The 21,182-nt window shown below is 42.4% G+C and overlaps 1 protein-coding gene across 6 annotated transcripts in view; it reads left to right on the top strand.

Annotated features, from left to right (window-relative positions):
* The window catches only part of DYNC2H1 (dynein cytoplasmic 2 heavy chain 1), a 631,818-nt gene that overhangs the window by 253,131 nt on the left and 357,505 nt on the right, over positions 1-21,182 (top strand). For all 6 annotated transcript variants that reach the window (XM_075592400.1, XM_075592399.1, XM_075592403.1 and 3 more), the window contains one exon: positions 6,259-6,348. In XM_075592400.1, coding sequence (XP_075448515.1) covers positions 6,259-6,348 — 90 coding nt within the window. The remainder of the gene's footprint in view (positions 1-6,258; positions 6,349-21,182) is intronic.

Genomic DNA, 21,182 nt, shown 5'->3' with positions numbered 1-21,182 from the left:
GGCGAAAAGCTTGTCCTGGCGAGAACATGGCGGGCCAATTCAAATTCGCCAGACGTGTGGCGAGAAGCGTGATTTTGCCAATGCTGAAACACGCACGATTCCAGTAGCTCCGATGCGCATGTACGCGCCAATCGGAGCTACTAAATGGCGCTTTCAGGGGAAATTTTGCCCGCCAACAAAAGTTGGCTGTATTGTGGGCAAATACAGCGCACCACTAAATGGCGAGTTTCACGCCAAGTGAAACTCGCCTAATTAGCAATTTCATTCACACCGCGCTACCGGAGTACCCTGCATAGGAAAAAATTAATTGCCAATCCTGTGGCGGATTTAATCCTTTCCTGTAAGTACCTCTCTGCATAAGCCCCACTGTTAGTAAACTGCTCAATGAGCTTATGGTATACAGATCCAGTGAAGGTAAATCAGTCACATATGTACCATATAAATTCACATATAAATCACCTGTGTACTAGCTAATGAAGTCCATGAATACATTGAGCTAATACCACTCATAAATGCAAACGCCGTGGCTAATATACCCCTAGAAACGGTGTGTCTGTTGGTATGCCTATGCACATATTAATGAATGTGCTACCACCGTTAGGAGTGCTGGTTACACTAATGCAACAAAATAACAAGGAAAATCAAGCAGCCCTCGCCTCACCATGCGTCACCGAGTCACCACAAAGACTCCTGCCCAACATTGAAGGGAGTACACTTTAGCCGTCTGGTAGCTGTTTGCTCTGCAACTCAATAATGCTACCACGTGAGCCTTGAGAAAGCGTTTCCAATTGCGAAACACGGGTGTCGGCATCTGTCATGTGCACGCGCGCCGTCAGTACTCACGTGGTAGCATTATTGAGTTGCAGAGCAAACAGCTACCAGACGGCTAACGTGTACTCCCTTCAATGTTGGGCAGGAGTCTTTGTGGTGACTCGGTGACGCATGGTGAGGTGAGGGCTGCTTGATTTTCCTTGTTATTTTGTTGCATTAGTGTAACCAGCACTTTTAACGGTGGTAGCACATGCATTAATATGTGCATAGGCATACCAACAGCCACACCGTTTCTAGGGGTATATTAGCCACGGCGTTTGCATTTATGAGTGGTATTAGCTCAATGTATTCATGGACTTCATTAGCTAGTACACAGGTGATTTATATGTGAATTTATATGGTACATATGTGACTGATTTACCTTCACTGGATCTGTATACCATAAGCTCATTGAGCAGTTTAATAACAGTGTGTTCAGTGCTGCCTTGTGGCAGTATTATAACAGTGTCTCTTTCTCACTCAGTATCCACTAAGGAACCTTTTCCTGCACATTAGACAGGTTTCTTTCCACCATACACAGTTTTATAGTGGCATTAGCACTCCTGACAGTGGAAGCACATTCATTAATATGTGCACAGGTATACTGACATCCACACTGCCTATAGGAGTCTATGAGTCTCTGCACATTGTGTTCTGTGTTTAACAGCCCACTCCTTTACTATTCAGGAGTCAACCAGTTGCTGTTAGGTGGCTACATGTTGGATTGTAGAGAGAGTCTACACTTTCCATTTATGGATTTATGATTTGCAAAGTGAGCACACACTGGTTTGAAATACTGATCTTTTTGTCTGTACCTAGCATATTATGATCCATTTCACATTTCACCTTCACCATCTGGGACCTGTCTGACACCTGAGACAGGTATTGATACCAGCATACACCTAATTAACCACTAATAGGGATTACTGTATACCGGCTCCCTGGGACAGTTTGCTCCAATTAACCTCAAATTGTCGCCTTACTTAGTTACCCGGAATATCATATATATTCATCATAGGGTATCATATATGTGTGTCATTTGTTGAATTTTAACACCCATTATTTTAATTAGTATAGCATTAAAAATTATTTTTAACATTTACATTATACATCAGGGGGTATTGAGTGCTTATAGTGGGTTCTTGCCTCTTTATTACTTAACTTTATCTTACAGTCTGGTCTAAAAATTGATTGAAAATATTCCCTTCAGCCAGTACAGAGACTTAAAAGAAACTGTACGGATGACAAGATCTTTTTGGAACAATCAAACACCCTCACAAAAAAATTCTTAAAGAGAAATTATGAAAGTTCCAATGTAGAAAATGCACTGAATAAAACTATTTCACTCGAAAAAAGTAAATGTTGAGTTGCACAAAAAAAAGCTACTCCCTCCCTCTAAAAAAAAAAATTGAATTCCCTTTCATTACGCAATTCAATAAGGATACAGGGAAAATGTTAAAAATCCTGAATCGATAACTGGCATGTATTAAAAAAATTATCCGATTTTGGCAGACCATATTCCAGAAAGACTGCAGGTTCTGTTTAGGAAAGCTCCTAATATTAAACACAAACTAGCACCAAGTGCTCTGAAAAATAAAAGGAAAAATTCCAGTTGGTTAGAACTTCCAAAGGGATTTTTTAGCTGTAAAAGTTTGAAAGGCTTGTAGTTTCAGTTGCCCCATAGGAGATCACTTTGTCGAATAATACATAACCTTTAAAATCAACAAACACATCAGTTGTAGGTCCAAATTCATAGTATATCTTCTGGAGTGCCCTTGCGGGCTCCAATATATAGGTAAGACCATCCGCCCCTAACGTGTTGGCAATTTATGAACATATAGGGAACATTAGGAGAAATCTTTTAACCCATAGTGTATCCAAAAGCAGCACATAATGTGGACCCTGATGGTTTACAATACAAGGGTATTGAATTAGTTATGTCACATTGGCGGGGTGGCATTAGAAGCATGGACTTAATCAAAAGAGAAACATTTTGGATTCATAAATTAGGATACCATTTGGTCTCAATGTGGAGTTTGACCTTAGTGCATTCCTATGATGATAGGGTTAAGTCCAGACTTCTGTTGATGCCCTCTCCCCCGTTTTGTCACTCTTGCTGTGGGTTTTTCCCCCTCTTTTTTGCTCTTTCGATTCTTATCTTGTGATTCTGATTATGACAATTGTTTTTTTCTCTCTATTCCAGTGTATCCATATAGATTTTATATAGATATATCATCTCTGCTTAATATGTTTTTAGTATGTTTTATATTTGATAGTTATTAAAACGTATTTTTTGGACCTCTGTTGCGTGTGGAGCATAGAGGGTTAATAATTGTGACATATTTTTTTATATACATTTGTATAAACATGCATTCATGTATCAATTATATTAAGGGCTCTTGTTACATTGTGATACTTTAGACAAGAGACTATTAGCTACAGAGTAATTAACTTCTGATTAATAACAAACAGTCGCAGCTTGTGACAACCTATGAGATTAGGAGACAGGGTATTTAGTAGCAGCTGAGAGGTGTAGCACGACTCCTGAGGAAACCGGTGAAACGCGTAGAGTGGAAGTCTGATCTGTTGGTGTATGACGCAGAACGCTGTGCTGCTTGCCCGCCCGTGATCCAGCCGGGAGTTTGCATCCGGAAGTGCGGGACGTGAGAAAACAACGCAAGCCAAGCAGAGGACGGCAGAGAGAACGCCTATACACCCTGACCGGTCGCACTCTACTATATGTTCAAGATGCGATTTTATCATGGACACCATGTGAGTGCATTTTATCTCTATTTATAGCTAAAAAATTGTTTTTACAAGTACACACTATGTTGGGTTCTTCATCTGCTAAAGCAGCGGTGTGCAAACTGGGGGGCGCGACCCCCAGGGGGGCGCGAGACTGCCAGTGGGGGGGCGCGGAGTTTGCAGAGGCCCCGCGCGCTTCCCGAAGGCACTTAAATTAAGTGCTGGGGGAGCTGCAGGGCCTCTATAAACCTTACTTACCTTGGCTCCGGCGGCTTCCTTCCTGCGTCACCATGGCAACGCGGCATCAAAATGACGTCGTGACGCCAGAGCGCAGGTAAGTGGGGGCTGGGGGGGGCGCGGGAGTGAGGGGATCGCCGGCAGGGGGGTGCAGGGAAAAAAGTTTGTGCCCCCCTGTGCTAAGGTGACCAGATCCTATGGGCTAAAGAAACATCTGAGACAACTACACTTGGTCGGGGCCTACAGGGCAATCTGGCCTAGTCCAGGAAAGCACTGCTTCCTGGACAGTACCTGCTCCATTGGGGTTCCTCCTCCGACTGGCGCGCGGTCCTGAGCGCGGAAAATGTATCACTCACAGAGATCCTGGGAGCCCTATTGGCTGCTGCGCGTCACAAGTCCGGCCTCCCGGAGGATATATAGTCCCTTGCGGAGCCTTGATAATGGCCGTCGTAACTCTGCCTTAACTGCGCATGCGTGTGGCGGCTACTTCACATGTGCATGCAAAATAAAATGGCGACCCCCGCCATCGGGTGCACCGTGGCGCTCCAGAGCTCTTGCTACAGCCCCAGCCCTCCCGCAGAGTTACCGGTACCTCGCTGGGTCCGTCTGTAACTCAGCGGCACCCAGGCAACTGCTGCAGCCGTCCCCTACCCCACCTACCCAGGAGGTAAGGGGGCATGGCTACATATGCATCATGTTTGTTGGTAGTATAATTAGCACCCATATCAACAGTAAACAGTAGTTGAGCAACTGTTGGCCACAAAAATGTCATGTTGAAATTGCAACCCCTTTTCCAGAGTTCAAAATATGCATGGTTGATATTTGGTTGGGATACTTTTTGACTATTAATTATATTAATTGAAAAAATTACACTGACAAGTGAATGACCTTGGGAGCTGTCCTCTTTGGTCAAATGTGTAATTCTGAATCATCTGAACTGGTTAAGTGTGCACATATCTGTTTGCAGTTGCACATTATTTCAACACGTAAAAAATGAGGTTGTGTGAATGTAATGACAGTGACAGACGGTTGCAATTGAGTTACTTATTGCCAACCTTTTAAAATGTCATGGATCGTTGGTCATAGTTCAATGTTTTAGGGACTTACTGTGAATGCTGTTTGGCTTCTTAAAATGACAAAACTGAGTGCAAAATATATATGATATATTTTAGAAAGCAGGTAAGTATTTTAGGATGAGCCATTTATTTTCAGGTCAGGCACTGGATTTTTTTTTATATTCTGAGTTACTGTATGTTGAGATTGGTAAAAAAAAATATTTATATTTTTTAATGTCACCAAATAATTTATATTCTTGCTGGAGGCATCACGGTAAAATTGGCCATCCGCCAATTTGTATTCAGATTTTTTTAGACACAAACAACGCCTGGTTTTATAATGTAACAACAGGATGGTGTTATCAATGTAGCATCTGACAGGGCTTTCATTGTTCAAAGAGTCAAGGGGATAATCTTTTATTATAACTAGGAAATATTTTCATTGTCACCGGTTGCTTCTTTAGGATAACAAGGAAAGCACTTGAGTAACATAGGAAATTAGATATTTACATTTACATGAAGGACTGAAGGTTTATCAATATAAAGAACTCTTTTGTAAGAGAGAATGCATTTTTATATCAAACTTTTGTTACTCTTTTTGTGGGTGAGGGAGATTGCAGAAATGAGAGAAACTTACCCTCAAAGGTTTTTAAAATTTTTTTATTACTTTTAATTAAAAAAAATAATAATTTCATGCTAATTTATTCTTTATAAGCTGTTGAACATCTATGCCTTTTACGAGTAGAGCAATGTTCGGACATTACTAAACTCTCTCTGTGGATATAAACTCCTTCATTACTTAAAAAGCCTGTTCACTAACACAACACCTTCACTACCAAAGTATGATGCTGAGCCTCCTGTGGTGACAGGGTAAAGATAGGCTAACAGAAAAATATATCTTAAGGAGCCAACCGTCTTGTATTTATGATATATTGGATTACACTGGCCTGGGTATAGACATGCATTCGTTATCAGACCACAGTGATAATTAATGAAGGAATGCATTGGAACCTGATACTATGATGCTTACAGTGTCGTAAATGATACTATAAATCCAAGATGTTTGCCATCTTACTGCAATTAAGGAAATAAAACTCTTAATTTTATTTTAGGTTCCATTTTGTGTGCCTTATTCAATATGCAGTAAAGCGGAAATGGAGAATATTTTAGTCCTATTCATTTAATTGGAGCTGATCTTTTCTCCAGACCAGGGAAAATATTTTCACAGCATATCGAGTAGGGGGCTCTTTAAAGATGGATTTTGCTTCATAGACTGGCAGTAAAGCAGCACCACAACAATTTTTTTACTGCGTAATAAGAAATAGTATTTTTCCCAAGATATTATTCAGTCGCATATTCACATGCATACATATCTTGCATACCGTTGAAAAACTACCTTCATCTTCCACAGGAATCAGGAAGTACTGAATTAAGAATCAAGTCATTGGTCAGTTCTTTGAAGCATATGGTCTATGAATATGTCTGCCGTTCATTATTCAAGGTAAGCCTACTTAGTGCGTGCTAATGTGCTTTACTCTGAAATGATTTACATGTTAAAAACTATAACATGATTTTCAGAAATGGAAAGAAAACGGAATGGGTTCTCATTTTTTTTTTCAAATCCACACACTGTTATTTATTTTGTCATGAAGGAAAGTACAGTGTATTTGTGACATTTTTTTCTTTTTGTCTACTTAGGTTAGGTTTTACAGTAGTATTGAAAATAGCTTCCTAATTAGTTATAATATTGTGTTCCCAGCAATCTCTTGCCTTCCAAGAGATTAATAATTAAAATACTAGAATGTAATACTTTTATGAATTTGTAACTTGGTTTCCTACAAACATATGTAGCCATGCTGTAAAATGGCTAACAGTCATCTCTCATGCTGACAGTAAGGCCTGGTAAGTTGTGGGCATGCCAGCAGTAATTATGGAGGTTTGCCCTCACACCCTGGTGAGGTGCCCTATGTATGGATGGGAGTGGTCACATGCTCTGAATCCATGGTTAGTGATGTCAGAGTTGTGCCAGCCCCCAGAGGATACATAAGGCACAGCACTGTGCAAAAGTTAGTTGTTGCTGAGTTATAGAGGAGGAGTTGAGAAGCTGTTGAAAGGACAGTGTATGGAACTGTGACCAGGGACCTGGTCACAGGGAAGATATCCCTACGGGGATAGGGAATCCACCAATTAAGGGAAGAGATACCTTTTAAAGGGAAGTACGGTGAACAATGGAAGGCTAAGGATATCCATTGTGACGGGCAGCTGGCCCACCGTACATCAATAAAGATGACTCTGTTCAAATATACCCTCGTGTGTAAGTGTGGAGTGATTACACAGAGGAGTGCACCACAGAGGAGTTCCTCACCAGGACCATCCACAAGCGGACGCTGGGATCCTGATGAGGTGGAGGCGCTGCACTGGATATAGGTAGGACTTAAGCACACTACCTCAGCTGCCTGTCTGGGTTGGCAATCCCCACACAACATCATGCGGGAGACTCAGGAGTCCTGTTGCCAACAGGTGCACCACCAGACACTACACTGTAATGGGGACTGGTTAGACCACAGGGGCCAATGTGAGATTGGGTGGGTCAGGCTAGGCCAGAAAATCCGTTACACATACATGATCATACCATGTTAATTTGGCATAAATTGAATATATTTTAGAATAATCCTTGCATTAAAGCAGGGGGGGCAACTTCAGTGCTCAAGGGACATACTTGAAAATGAGAGGTAACTCGGGGTATGAAGTAAATAAACCTTTTGTTTGTCAATTTCTCTTACTTCTTACTTCTTGCATCTCAATGAAATGTGTATCCAGATGCAGATATCTACTTCAAAGACAGTTTCAGTTTCTGATTCCTGCACCAAAAAAATTCTCTCTCTGTAGATACCAGGTGGCCCACTATACCTCAGTATTTCTCTACTTGTAGATCACATAATCTGCCTTCCTTGCATTTTCTCTGCTAATTCTATGTCAACTATTAAGGTGCAACCCCGTTATAGCGCGATCCGCTTATAATGCGGTGTGAGTGTGGCTCCCAATTAAAAAACAGCTCACATTTTTAATTTTTTTTAAACATTCAATGCTTTATTGCTAACGGACACACACACACAAGGTGGGAATTGAACATGAATACTTTTTATATAATACACATGCAGGAATCGAACCCAGGTCCTGTCATATTCTAGTACCAATTCTCTACCTCTACGCCACAGGATTGGTGCGACAAAACAGATGTTATAAATACAGTACCAGCAGCTTTTATTCTTACACTTCCCGCACGGCAGGATGCGTGCGGGAAGCGTGGTGGCGCGGCTTGTTGCGGTGCACTGTGACGTCACAGTCACGTGTGCGCTCGGCTTCCCCGACACCCCTGGAGTTTAAAGTGAGGTAAGCGGGGGTGCGGGGAAGCAGAGGGGCAGAGCAGGAGCCGGGGTCGGGAAGGGGGGATAAAATGCGCCCGAAGTGGAGGGGGGGTGCGTGGAGGAAACGCGGCGGCGCGCGGTCTAGACTGGCATTTTTGGGGGAAATTCGCGCAGAAAACTGCCGAAAATGGCGAGTTACGGAAAACGCGCCATTTTTTTTTTCTTTTTCAAAATCTCGCCGCGCGGCTGGCGAGAACCTACATCTCGCCAGTTTTAAAAATATCCTAATTCAGAGAGCTGCGAACGGCATCTAGCGGCTGTTCGCGCCAAGAAAATGGCGCGATTTGCTACTATTTGCCTCGCCAAGAAAAGTTGGCAAGTAGATGGAGCTCGCCGCCTATAGGAAAGGGAAAAAAAATGCGCGATTTTTTTTTAACACATTTCTGTAGCGCGCATCTCTCCAATTCTAACTCGCCACACGCATTAATGCCAAACATTGCAGAATTCGCACATTTCTGCATATGGAGAATAAAACTCTCCAAAAAAGCTACTTTTTATTAAACGCTCCAATTTTTAAATTCGCTGCTCTCTGCATGAGGCCCTATGGAAGAGGAAGGGAAGTGGACTTCTTCTCCCGTTTAGGGACCGTGGCAATTTGGTACTACAGACCCTCTGGTATTGAGATGGTTAATTAGTGTGGTTTAGAAAGTAACAGCAATACAAAAAAGGAAATGTGAACGGGTCAGGAATTAGAGTGGACTTGTGAGGTGTCTGGGCTATTGTATATAACAGGAAGACTATACAGAATCTTGGAAAAGTTTATTTCATTGCAAATTTGCATAGAAGTAAATATATAATGGTATAAAGCAGGCCTGCCCAACTCGTAAAGTGAGAAGGGCCGAACTGCTCCAAGGAAAAAAAATTTGGGCCGCACGGGTTAAATCATCATCATCATCCTCATCATCATCATCTCTCCTCCAGCACCTCTCATCATTATCATCCTCATATCTCCCCCAGAAACCCTCACTATCAACCTTTACGATACTCCCCATCTATCTCTCATACTCAATCTCTCCCCCTCACCCACACAATACCCCCCTCCACATCAAACACACAATACCCCCTCCACATCCCCCCAGCCCATTCCATGTCAGCAGCCCCGCCCAAGTCAGCATCCCATGTCAGCACCCCCCCCCCACAAGTCAGCATCCCCCATGTCTCTCTTCCCTCAATATGACACTCTCTCCCCCTCCCCTAAATGACACTCTCTCCCCCTCCTCTCAATATGACTCTCCTCCTCTCAATATGACTCTCTCCCCCTCCCCTCAATATGACACACTCTCTCCCTCTCCTCAATATGGCACTCTCTCTCCCTCCCCTCAATATGACACTCTCTCCCTCCCCTCAATATGACACTCTCTCCCTCCCCTCAATATGACACTCTCTCCCTCCCCCCAATACGACACTCTCCCCCTCCCCTAAATGACACGCTCTCCCCCTCCTCTCAATATGACTCTCTCCTCCTCTCAATATGACTCTCCCCCTCCCCTCAATATGACACTCTCTCCCCCTCCCCTAAATATGACACTTTCTATCCCTCCCCTCAATATGACACTCTCTCTCCCTCCCCTCAATATGACACTCTCTCCCTCCCCTAAATGACACTCTCCCCCTTCCCTAAATGACACACTCTCCCCCTCACCTCAATATGACACTCTCCCCCTCCCCTCAATATGCCACTCTCCCCCTCCCCTCAATATGACACACTCTCCCCCTTCCCTCAATATGACTCTCCCCCTCCTCTCAATATGACACTCTTTCCCCCTCCCCTCAATATGACACTCTCTCCCCCCCTGCAACTCACATCACACCCTCCCTGCAACTCACATCACACCCTCCCCCTGCACCTCACATCACTTCCCCCCCTGCCCCTCACATGTCAGCAGCCCCCCCTCACATGTCAGCAGCCCCCCCTCATGTCAGCAGCCCCCCCTCATGTCAGCAGCCCCCCCCTCACATGTCACCAGCCCACCCCCCCTAACATGTCAGCAGCCCACCCCCCCTCACATGTCAGCAGCCCACACCCCCCTCACATGTCAGCAGCCCACCCCCCCTCACATGTCAGCAGCCCACCCCCCCTCACATGTCAGCAGCCCACCCCCCCTCACATGTCAGCAGCCCACCCCCCCTCACATGTCAGCAGCCCACCCTCCCCTCACATGTCAGCAGCCCACCCTCCCCTCACATGTCAGCAGCCCACCCCCCCTCACATGTCAGCAGCCAACCCCCCCCTCACATGTCAGCAGCCCACCCCCCACCAGCCCGTTTTTCACACCCACCCCCCACCAGCCCGTTTTTCACACCCACCCCCCCACCAGCCTGTTTTTCACACCCACCCCCCACCAGCCCGTTTTTCACACCCACCCCCCACCAGCCCGTTTTTCACACCCACCCCCCACCAGCCCGTTTTTCACACCCACCCCCCACCAACCCATTTTTCATACACACACACACACACACACACACACACACACACACACACACACACACACACACACACACCCCTACCTCTTAGATCAGCACATCCTCTCTCCCCGGTACTAAGCCCCGCCCCCAGCATGCTCTGACCTCCCCGGCAGCCTGCTATTGAAAAAAAAAAAACACGGCTGATGCATCCTCCTCATGCTGCTGCTGCTGCTGCCCCCGCGCACCGCAAAACCCGGGAGGGGGGGGGAGGAGGAGGGAGGGGGGGAGTGATGAATCGCCAACATTTTTTTAAACTTTTTTATTTTTTTTAATTAATTTATTTTATTAATTAACTGGCGCCCGGCCGGAGTTATCGCGGGCCGCACAGAGTGGCCAGGCGGGCCGCATGTTGTGCAGGCCTGGTATAAAGGCACATCCACTATAATTACTGACACTAAGTAACATTGTCTACTCTATGAGCTAACTATACTATATCCCAGGAAAATAAATGAATAGAACAGAAAAATAAATGTAGAAACATTTAAAAAAAAGAATTTAAAAAAAAGAACTAAGTGATATTTTCTGTTTGACCAACTAAGATGCACTGTGCCTTTTGACTCTAAAACACCTCTGGAAGATTATATACGGTGCTCACAGACTGCAGTTGAAAACAAGAGACATAAACACTTTAACTATTATTGCTGTACTTTATGATCTCAAGGGTTTACCCTCTGTATTTTGTTTAGCGTTTGGTAAATGTATTCCCATCTTTGTGCATTTATATATATCCTCTTTATTTGTGGTTTACGCACCTCGCACTGGGATTCTGGAGAGGGTTTTTTGTGTAAATTCCTGCTGGTGTACAAACTTGAAAGAGCACTCAGGAGGTGTTCATTTCCCCAGCGGAGTGTTCCAGCTGGGAGCTTTTTCTACCACTCCTTTCATCGTTTCGTCTAAATATAAATGATAAAAAAGACATTCAAAGTCAACAGTGTGTCCTTCCTGAGCAAGGGCATCTGTAAACTCTCTGAAGTATTGCTGAAAATAAGAGAAATATTTTACATTTGTATGCACAGTCTTTAAATTTAAATTAATTGAGAATTATGTTTCTTTTGCATGTGTAATTAGATGATAAAGCAGATGTCAAAGCTTAATAGAAAAGAAATGAGACCATTTTAATTTTCATTAGTAGGCCACTTTAGCAAATAATCTATTTATTTTTGTGTGGAATTGTTTTGATTAAAATATATTTCAATATGGGATACATTTTACAAACCCACTCATTTACTCTCTCCAAGGTCACCTTAACTTATATTTACAAGAGCATTTTCACAGCATTCAGTCTTAACCTTCTTAATAAGTTATCTGTGCAATTTACTGAAGAATATATCATACTTTCATTGATTTCACAGAGGTGTGAATGGGAATGTTAACATTTAATGTGTGATAAAGTCCTGCCTCAAGCACTGTAATATGTTACAGTAACAGTTTAATTATTTTTGGTATGAATCATACTTGAATAACTACAAATCGAAAAAAAAAATTATGTTGGAAATAAGCTTACAGTTTGCTGGTTTCTTATGTGAACATCTTTCTTTTACTGTAAAGTGCTCAATACCCAGTCTTTATATAATGATTGTGTAAAATGATGCTAATAAATACTAAATAAATGATAACTGATTAGCTAAAGTTATACTGCACAAAAAAAACAAGTTCTGACCTTTTGAGTAATGTTTAATAATGTTACACATTATTGTTTCATTTGTATAAATCAGATGTACAGTTACTTCCATTTGGTTTTATCTGAACTGTACAGCAGATGTCAAAACTTTATAGAAACATTTGTTTAACTTTGCATTCAGAGTATTAGCTACACCTGGGTTTGCTTATTTTTTTTATTTTGCTAGTGCAGTAAGACATATCCATGTAATATACTTTTAATAAGAACATCAGTAGGCTCAGTCAGACCTATTAAGCAGCTTAGTGCATTTGCATATACTCTGCAACTTTAGCTGTTAGAAGCCAGTGTTTTGTTTATTCAAATTATTGTTTCTAAAAAGAGCAATCATGTTCAATATGGTAAAGAAAAATGGCAACTACTGTATTCCTAGCACAGTTGCAGCGAAAAGTAAAACACAGATTTTTTTTTTTAACCATTACAGAATTCAATTTCGCATTTGTTTTGTATCCACAAAATATATTAACTATTTGATCTTAGATCATGTTACATGTAGTATGTAACAGCTGGTGCTTTCAGTGTCATAAGTGTAATAGTTGTTCCCCCACTCTATGGGAGATTCCCCTGTTAACAGGTGTATGGTGCATGCTACCTGTTGGTTCACAAAAGGTTGGGGTGTCCGCTGATGGTTGTGGGAACTGCAGAACAGGCTTCTGGGGTACATACCCGACATTTACTCCATGGTATTCAGCGCCTCCATCTGCTGTAGGCTCCAGATGTATGAAAGTAATCTCCCAGAGTAGAACAGGCTCCTCTCCCCCCGGAAAGAGTACACACCAGGCAGGAGGTATAGATAACCGGAACTGGGTTATTCTTCTGTACAGCACAGTCTTGAGGCAATTCTGCCCAATGCAGTCACAGCTCTGGCCTCTCAAACTTCAAATGGTCCATGGACCTACACTACAGGTCAAGGCCCCCTCAGCAGTTCTAGCTCTTTCCTGATCCTCTAGCAGGACCAGAGGTATAGGTAATCACTCACTCCAACACAGGGAAGGTAACCTGGGCCTGCCTGTACACAGCAGCCTGGGTGTGATATCTTGTCTCTCTGAAGGGTAGAGACCAACTAACACTTTGGAGATGCAACCCCCTTGAGTACAGTAGGGGGAGGGTACCAGGTCTAAACCCAGGATTGGGCAACCTCAGACCTAATCCCACCTCCTCCCCTGTCACTCAAGGGTACTGCCTGAGTGGGGAAAACCCATGATTGATCCCAACACTGCCTGCTGTTACCAGGACTGATATGTCAGTGCAGGGTAGAATAGTAGCCACACCCAGCAATGGCTACATAAGCAACATTACTAATCAAATAAGGCTTCCTTCTAACTTAAAAGAAAATATCCCTTCCATTTTATTTAAGTCAATTTTGAAGTGCTTTAGCATTTTCTCATCTGATGAAACATTACATGAACAGCAGAACATATTGGACACCATTTAACTGCAATATTTATCCTCCTTTTAAATACTAAAATGTATTGATTTGGTTTTTTAATACCCTATGCATGCTTATCATTTCGTTTCAAACACTGGTTTTGTAACATGAATGACTGCAGAAAAAAATCTAGGGTATGCAGAATTCAGTCTTTGTGAAGTTCCTCCAGTGAATATAGACAGAACCCTCCACAGTTGCAAATCAATAGGCTGCATTTTGCGTGATTTTGCACTCTGACCCGAATTAGAAGGATAACAGCTTTTGATTTTAGTGAGATCTTAAATGTGCTACAGTAATTAACTCAGCTCAAAAGAGGATGACAGTCTGTCTCGCAGTTAAGATTTGGTACATTGACAGTCCATATGTACTGTATAACCTGGTAATAATTTTTTTAAAAAGTTATATTTTATCCAATAATACAAAATGTTGGTAGAAATGTGGTTGTTTTGGGGAGAGTTTAGCTATGTGGAATTATGCCTTTGAGCTTTGTGCTCAGTCTGACATATAGGAGTCTATTCCTAAAACTGCAATAATGGCATTTCACATGGATTTGCATCTCACTGTCTTCATTAAGAACTTACCACATAATGAAATAGTGCAAAAAAAAAAGTGTCTTATTGGTAGCACAAACCACTCGGTAGACACAGCTTGAGGTAAGAGAGTAAACTTCTGAGACCTGTATGAAGGTAACTCCTTTCTTTTCTTGGATCATTGTTTTGTGATTGTACCAGGAGCAAGGAGAGGCTCCTTGCTTGTTGTTTTCCTGCAATCTCACTCAAGGGTGATATGTGATGATAAACTAATTGTGCATATACTAAGCACTCAACCTATTAACAATGATATAAACCACTAATATAAACTATACAAATATAATGGTAATATATTGGTGCCTCAATAGTGACCAATCAACTGAAATAATTAAATATTAAAAATTAAAAAAGAAAAAAAAAGGAATATCCCAACAAAATACAGTGAATTAAGTTAAGGGATGGCTGCCTCAGGACATACTGTAACAAGTCTATCCATGGAAACTTGTATAGAAAAAGAAAGTACAAGAGAACAAATAGTCCTAGGTGCACTGACTAGTAGAAAATACTAATCATCAATTGCAAAACAGTCCTTGATTATGATAGTGATGTCAGTCCGTTTGCTCAAACACTTGCTGGAATTTCCTCAGTGCAGATCAACTCTGAAGATAAAAACAAAAAGACAGGCAGACCATTGCGCAGTAACCTCTAAATAATAGAGCTCATTCACTCTGCAGCTAACTACTTACATCAAGTAAGTGATAGAGCACCTTTAAAGGTATCTTTGTCTTTTTCTGTGAGTTATTAGGCTGGGTAACTGATTGCCACAGGTTCCTCTGTTATTTATCACCTCCGCAAGTTCTCAGTCATAGTACCCATAAAATGTATAGAAAACAGCATAGTATGGTACAGAAACACAATTTATTAAAACAGCAAGGACCACATGAAATGCAATCACATGTTCAAGGATCCTGCAGCGTAATTACAATGTGCTGTCCGCAAACTTGAGTACTCGGGGGCTCGGCGCAGGTGGTTAGGCTGGATCCACATCTCTCTCCTCCTCACGGCCGCGAATCGATACACGGGATCCTCCTTTGATGACATCACCACTGTGCCGCCACTCTCTTCCTATGCTTGCTGGACTCAAGTTGCATACGCAGATTAGGCTCCACCCTACGCGTTTCGTGACTGTTGACGTCACTTCATCAGGGGTATGGAGCACTAGTGTTCATGTGGACTTATTTATAGCACAAACATTTTAATCCCGTCACTCCCATTGGACAAATATAAACCGGGAGAACTGGATACTACATTCAAGTTAAAATTAACAACTTGGACCTTTATAGGATATGGCCTTAACATAAAGACCACCTCAAAGGACTAGCCTATATGTCCAAATATCTACACTAAACAATTTAATCAAATACAATATAATAAATAAATATATATATATCCTTAATACAGAATATTATAAAATTCCTATGACTGTGAAACTCATATGAAGGCAACAAAATAACTTGTGTTATAAAAAATAAATGGCAAAAAAGATCAAATAATGTGGATTGAGGATATGGAAAGAAAACAAATCAATTCTAAGGGAAAAAACCCAACTGTAATGTTTTAACTATTTTTCAGAAAAGAGGCCAAATCAAAATCTATATTACCCCCACCCCCCCTGGATTCAGTGTTTTGAGGGTTTAAATCCAGAAGCTTTCGCGTCTGGATATTAAGTTGACATTGTCCCCCCCTCTCCAATTTTGTTTGGGGCAATCTATACCCTTGCATACTAACCCCTCTGGGTTTTAATTATGCTTGATTTTAAAGTGGCTGGAGACACTGTGTGTCTCCAATCCCCTTTTGATACTGTAAACATGTCACTCAAGGGTTTTTTCCTGCAGTCTCACTCAAGGGGTTATGCGCCACACAAAAAACACCTAGTATGTGGGTTAGGGAGACAAGTTTCTCCTTGTCTTAAGCCTGCCCAATATGTTATTTGGGCTCCTAGTACTGCTGCAGTTCCCTGTTCTGAGTGGCCGGTTCATTTACTATATTGATGGGGAAACTGATAACTGAGGTTAATTAGTCCTACATGAAGTCTTTTAGAAGTGGGAATATTCGCTCTATAAAAGATTTGCTAAAGCGGTCAAAACACCAAGATAAGATCATTTTAGATCCTGGGACCTACATTTGGGTCAAGGCACTTGGTATTGAGCCCTCAAACATTTGTCTGAAATTTAATGTAAAAAAACAAAGACCTGACATTGAAGACAGGCATTCTAATAGTAGTTATGTTGGCAGAAAGATTATTGTCATTACAAACCCTATCAATTGGAGAACTGTAGATGGTATTTCACAGAGACAAGGTGGTTCTTCGAACAATACCACAGTTTAGACAAAAACTATTGTGGCAGGACGGCCTCACGGCGGGTTCAGTAAGACGCTAGACACGATGGGAAACTTCAAACTGTAGTGGTTTATTAGCCACAATCAAAATAAAGTACGGGTGCACTGTCCCTTTAAGAAACTACTTTCTAGAAAATAAAGTCTATTCCCGTTAGGGAAACTAACTCACTTCTTGAGCCCTTACTAACAGGGCAGCCAGCTAATCTGGTTATGCCCAAAACATGTGCTCTACAAAGTATAACAAATAAGTACCATAATAAAGTCTTATCTGTAATGCAGCTCCAGCAGCAAACAGGAACACGGTTCCGGGGAGCAGGCTGTGTCCAGCTCGCAGCAATCTTTATCTTGGGTTGGGGTCCCAGCTCGTCCCAGCAGCATAACTCCTTACAGGACTGGGGGACCAGAGCAACAGCTAGGGCTTCCTAGCCGGGAGAAGTATCTCCACCCTCCTGTGGAAAAACAAGCTCACCTTGTGTGAGCAACTTCCTGCTTTTTAAAGCACTTGTTTCATTGATGAGTTCAGCCCCTGTTTAATCAGTCTTCAGCTATGCTTTCTCTCTCTGAGGAGATTAACGCTTTGTGTACTGGCTGCAGGGTCTCTCCATTCACTATTCCAGCTTACTGAGTCAGTGACTCTGTCACACTATAATCTTACTGTATTTACATCGGCATGAATATGAAAGAAGGAAAGTTTGTCCATAGCATTTAGCAAGTCATCTATTACACTCATCATTGCAGTTTTAATACTGTGAAGTCTTATGAAGCCTGACTGAATTTTGTGCAGAATGCTATTGTTTTCTAGGTGGACTTGTAGTTGGAGCTCTATCATCTTTTCTAGGACTTTAGAGAGGAATGGGGAATTTGAAAGTGGTCCAACACTGTTTACAACAGGTTTGAGGTATTTAGTGATTATTGTTGTTGCACGTTTCAGAAAGTGAGGAAATGTCAGTGCCGGTTGCTAGAGTGGAGGTTGTGTCTGTGCAAATAGACTGATCGCAAATGGACATGAGAAATACATTGTAAAAACTTTCCAGGGCATTTAATCCAGCATGGAAATAATGAAAAGTGTTTAATATCATACGTTAATCAGGTGCTTTTAACCTATTAGACATGCCACTATCTACTGCACCGACACACTTTATTCGAGCAAATACCCGGTATGTACCTGGCAGATACCTGGAATGCGCCGCTCCTCACCTCTTACAAACCCCGTTGCGTTTGCCTTCCCAGCCTGGGTTCATGCCTGGCTGATGGGCGGCTGATCTGTTAAATGATAATGATTAGGATTTAATAGGCTGCAATGCTTCGCGTGTCTACCAGATGGCATAAATTCATGAATTGTAATGCAGTATATATATATATACTGTGCAGTATTGCAGCCAGCGGGAATAAAATGCTTCAATCCCTGCCTGGAAAATACCTCAACGCACTCGGGCAGAAAACAGTCACAAACCTCAATACACCCGGGTATACCCGAATTCGTGGGACTAGCCAAGCTCGAATAAAGTGTGTCGCCAGTGTATAGTTCACTTTTGCCCAAAGAGGTACAGGCATACCCCGGTTTAAGGACACTCACTTTAAGTACACTCGCGAGTAAGGACATATCGCCCAATAGGCAAACGGCAGCTCACGCATGCGCCTGCAGCACATCCTGAACAGCAATACCAGATCCCTACCTGTACCAAAGCTGTGCGCAAGCGGGGAGACTATAGAGCCTGTTACAAATGCATTATTTACATCAGTTATGCACGTATATGACGATTGCAGTACAGTACATGCATCGATAAGTGGGGAAAAGGGAGTGCTTCACTTTAAGTACATTTTTGCTTTACATACATGCTCCGGTCCCATTGCGTACGTTAATGCGGGGTATGTCTGTACTGCTTCTTTAAATGTTACCCACATGTTTTTCAATATTGTTATAAAAAGAATAATAAACACGGACCTATCTGTTAAAATGTGATAATGATATTGCATATCGCCATAGTTATTAAGACGTTTGGAGTTATATAAGCAATGGGTTTGCTCCTAAATTAAATGATCAAAATACAGAAAATCAGAAATGGAGGCATGCTTATTTGTTGTACACAATTAGGTAGTTTTAATTGTGGTCAATTACAGAAACTGCTGTTTCTGCTCACAATAAATGTAAAATAGCCCACGCAAAACAGGCTAAAATATCAGCCCCCTGCTCTCTTTGGACACCAAAAAGGCATTTGACTGGTTTAGATTGGAAATACATGATAGAGACCGTTAAAAAAAATCAGCTTGCATCCTATCATTATATTTCTCTCCATCAGCTAGAGCAGAGGTGTGCAAACCTTTTAGTCTGAGTCCCCTGCCTGCTCTCCCATCCTGCTTGCGCCCCCCCCCTTACCTTGTCTCCTGCGTTTCTGACGTCACACCGTCGTGACCACAACAGTCCCCTCTCTCCGCGCCCCCCGCGCTTACCTAGGCTCCGGCGTCATGATGTCACATTGCCATAGCAATGTGACGTCACAAGACCTCGCGGCGTGTGTAAAAAGCGGTAAGTGAGGTTTACAGAGGTCTTCCCGCTCCCCCGGCACTTAATTTACGTGCCGTTGGGATGCGCGCGGGGCCTTTGTAAGCCCTGCGCCCCCCCCGCAGTCAGTCTCGCGCCCCCCCCCCCCCGGGGGGTTGCACAGCCCAGTTTGCGCACCGCTGTTCTATACCATGCCTGATCTCTTATAACAGATCAGCCCAATTCAATCAAATCCTAGTTTGGCACTCCGACATCACCCAAAAATGCTTGATATATCTTGAGACAGTTCTTTTTGCTGAGCTGGAACTTGACTCTCTATAATGGTCGACCAAATCAGCCTGCGATGAGACATGATCTCTCTTGCTCACAATCTCACATGCATGGAGTCAATCAAATTGAAATGTAATCTTACAAGTAAAATTTTCTCCATGACCACCATATTCTCAAATTCAAAATTCACCCCGTGTCTGAGCAAGGCTGTTTTCAGGGAGTTGTGGTCCAGGGGAATTGGCAGAAAAGTTTGTGCTTTGTAATTTAAAGCAAAAACTATTTGAATTACTAGAGGTCACTCTCAATATCCTTAGAAGTGTGATATTCCGATACCGACAAATAAGGTGATTCATAGAAAAAGCTAGACCTGATGTGGCTTTAACATATTTTGAGAATTTGCTTTGGGTGTAACAGGGCGAAGTCAGGTACTGATTATTATGCCTGGCAAACATAAATCTGGGTCCTGCATCCAGCACTCAGAAGGTTAACCCAGGAGAAAAAGCTGGGCAATCAGGAAGTAAGCAGACACCTGACAACCAGCATGATGAGATATAAGGAAGTCTTTGCTGGTAATCAGGTGGCTGTCTCAGAGCTATCCTAGACAAGCTGCTATGTAGATGGATTCACAACTATATCTCTAAACCACAGTAAGAACTGTTCATGTTGTTTTCCTGACTGTTTGGTATATGTTAACGGTTTGGTAAATGGATTAGCCAGCCAGCCAGCCTGATAGATAGGCTTGCAGTGTTAATAAGTTCTCCCAATGTGGAGCAGGATTTATTTTGCTATGTTTTGTTTATGCCTTAAAGGGACAATGTGCCCACATGTTTAGCTATGCTGTGGAGAAATAAAGCCACTCAAGATTTGCTCTAAACCTGAAAATACACGTGTGGACTATTGTCTCGTCTACAGGTCGTCCTGCCACACAGGGTTGCCGCTATGTGGGAAAAGATTCACAATCTCTCACAAAGAGTCCCGGGCTACACTTTTAACCATTGTACCTCATCACTAGACCTCGGCAGAATATTGACAAGCACTCCAATAAATTAATGACTCACATCATGATAGCAACAAGACGCTCCATGGCTGTACTTTAGCTGAACCGTGACCTTCCCTACTCTCCCTCCTACATTAAAAAAAAAAGTTGCGTCTGGGCTCCCCTTTCGCCCTCTCCCACCATCCCTTCCCCTACCCCCTCCTCTCCCTCCTCCTTCTTGTTTGTCTCCCCTCCCTCCCTTTCCTCCCACTCAGCAAACATAAAAAAAAGAAAAAGACTGCGGATGATCACAATTGTTTAACATAACTAAATAAGACTAGACCAGCCGCCCCAAAAATTCTGACAAGGAGTGGTGCGTTCCCGGAAAACACCCAAATGGGGAAATTGGTGATAAGATATGTCTTCATTTCTGTGTATTATACAATATCACTGTCACTATTACAATTGTACTTATATATGTTCAATAAAAAAATTGAAACACAAAAAAAAAAGTCAGATACTCCCTCAAAATGGAGAAATTAACTGGCATACTCCACGTCTCCTGCACCAAATTCCTTCAATGGCCTTCATTATCCCGGCTATCTGTCGTCAATTCTCCTCTAATTGTAATCCCTCCCAGCATCTAACCTACTCC

The sequence above is a fragment of the Ascaphus truei genome, chromosome 3, assembly GCF_040206685.1.
Source record: "Ascaphus truei isolate aAscTru1 chromosome 3, aAscTru1.hap1, whole genome shotgun sequence".
In the NCBI taxonomy this organism is placed as follows: Eukaryota; Metazoa; Chordata; class Amphibia; order Anura; family Ascaphidae; genus Ascaphus; species Ascaphus truei.
This window is presented reverse-complemented; position numbering and strand designations above follow the sequence as displayed.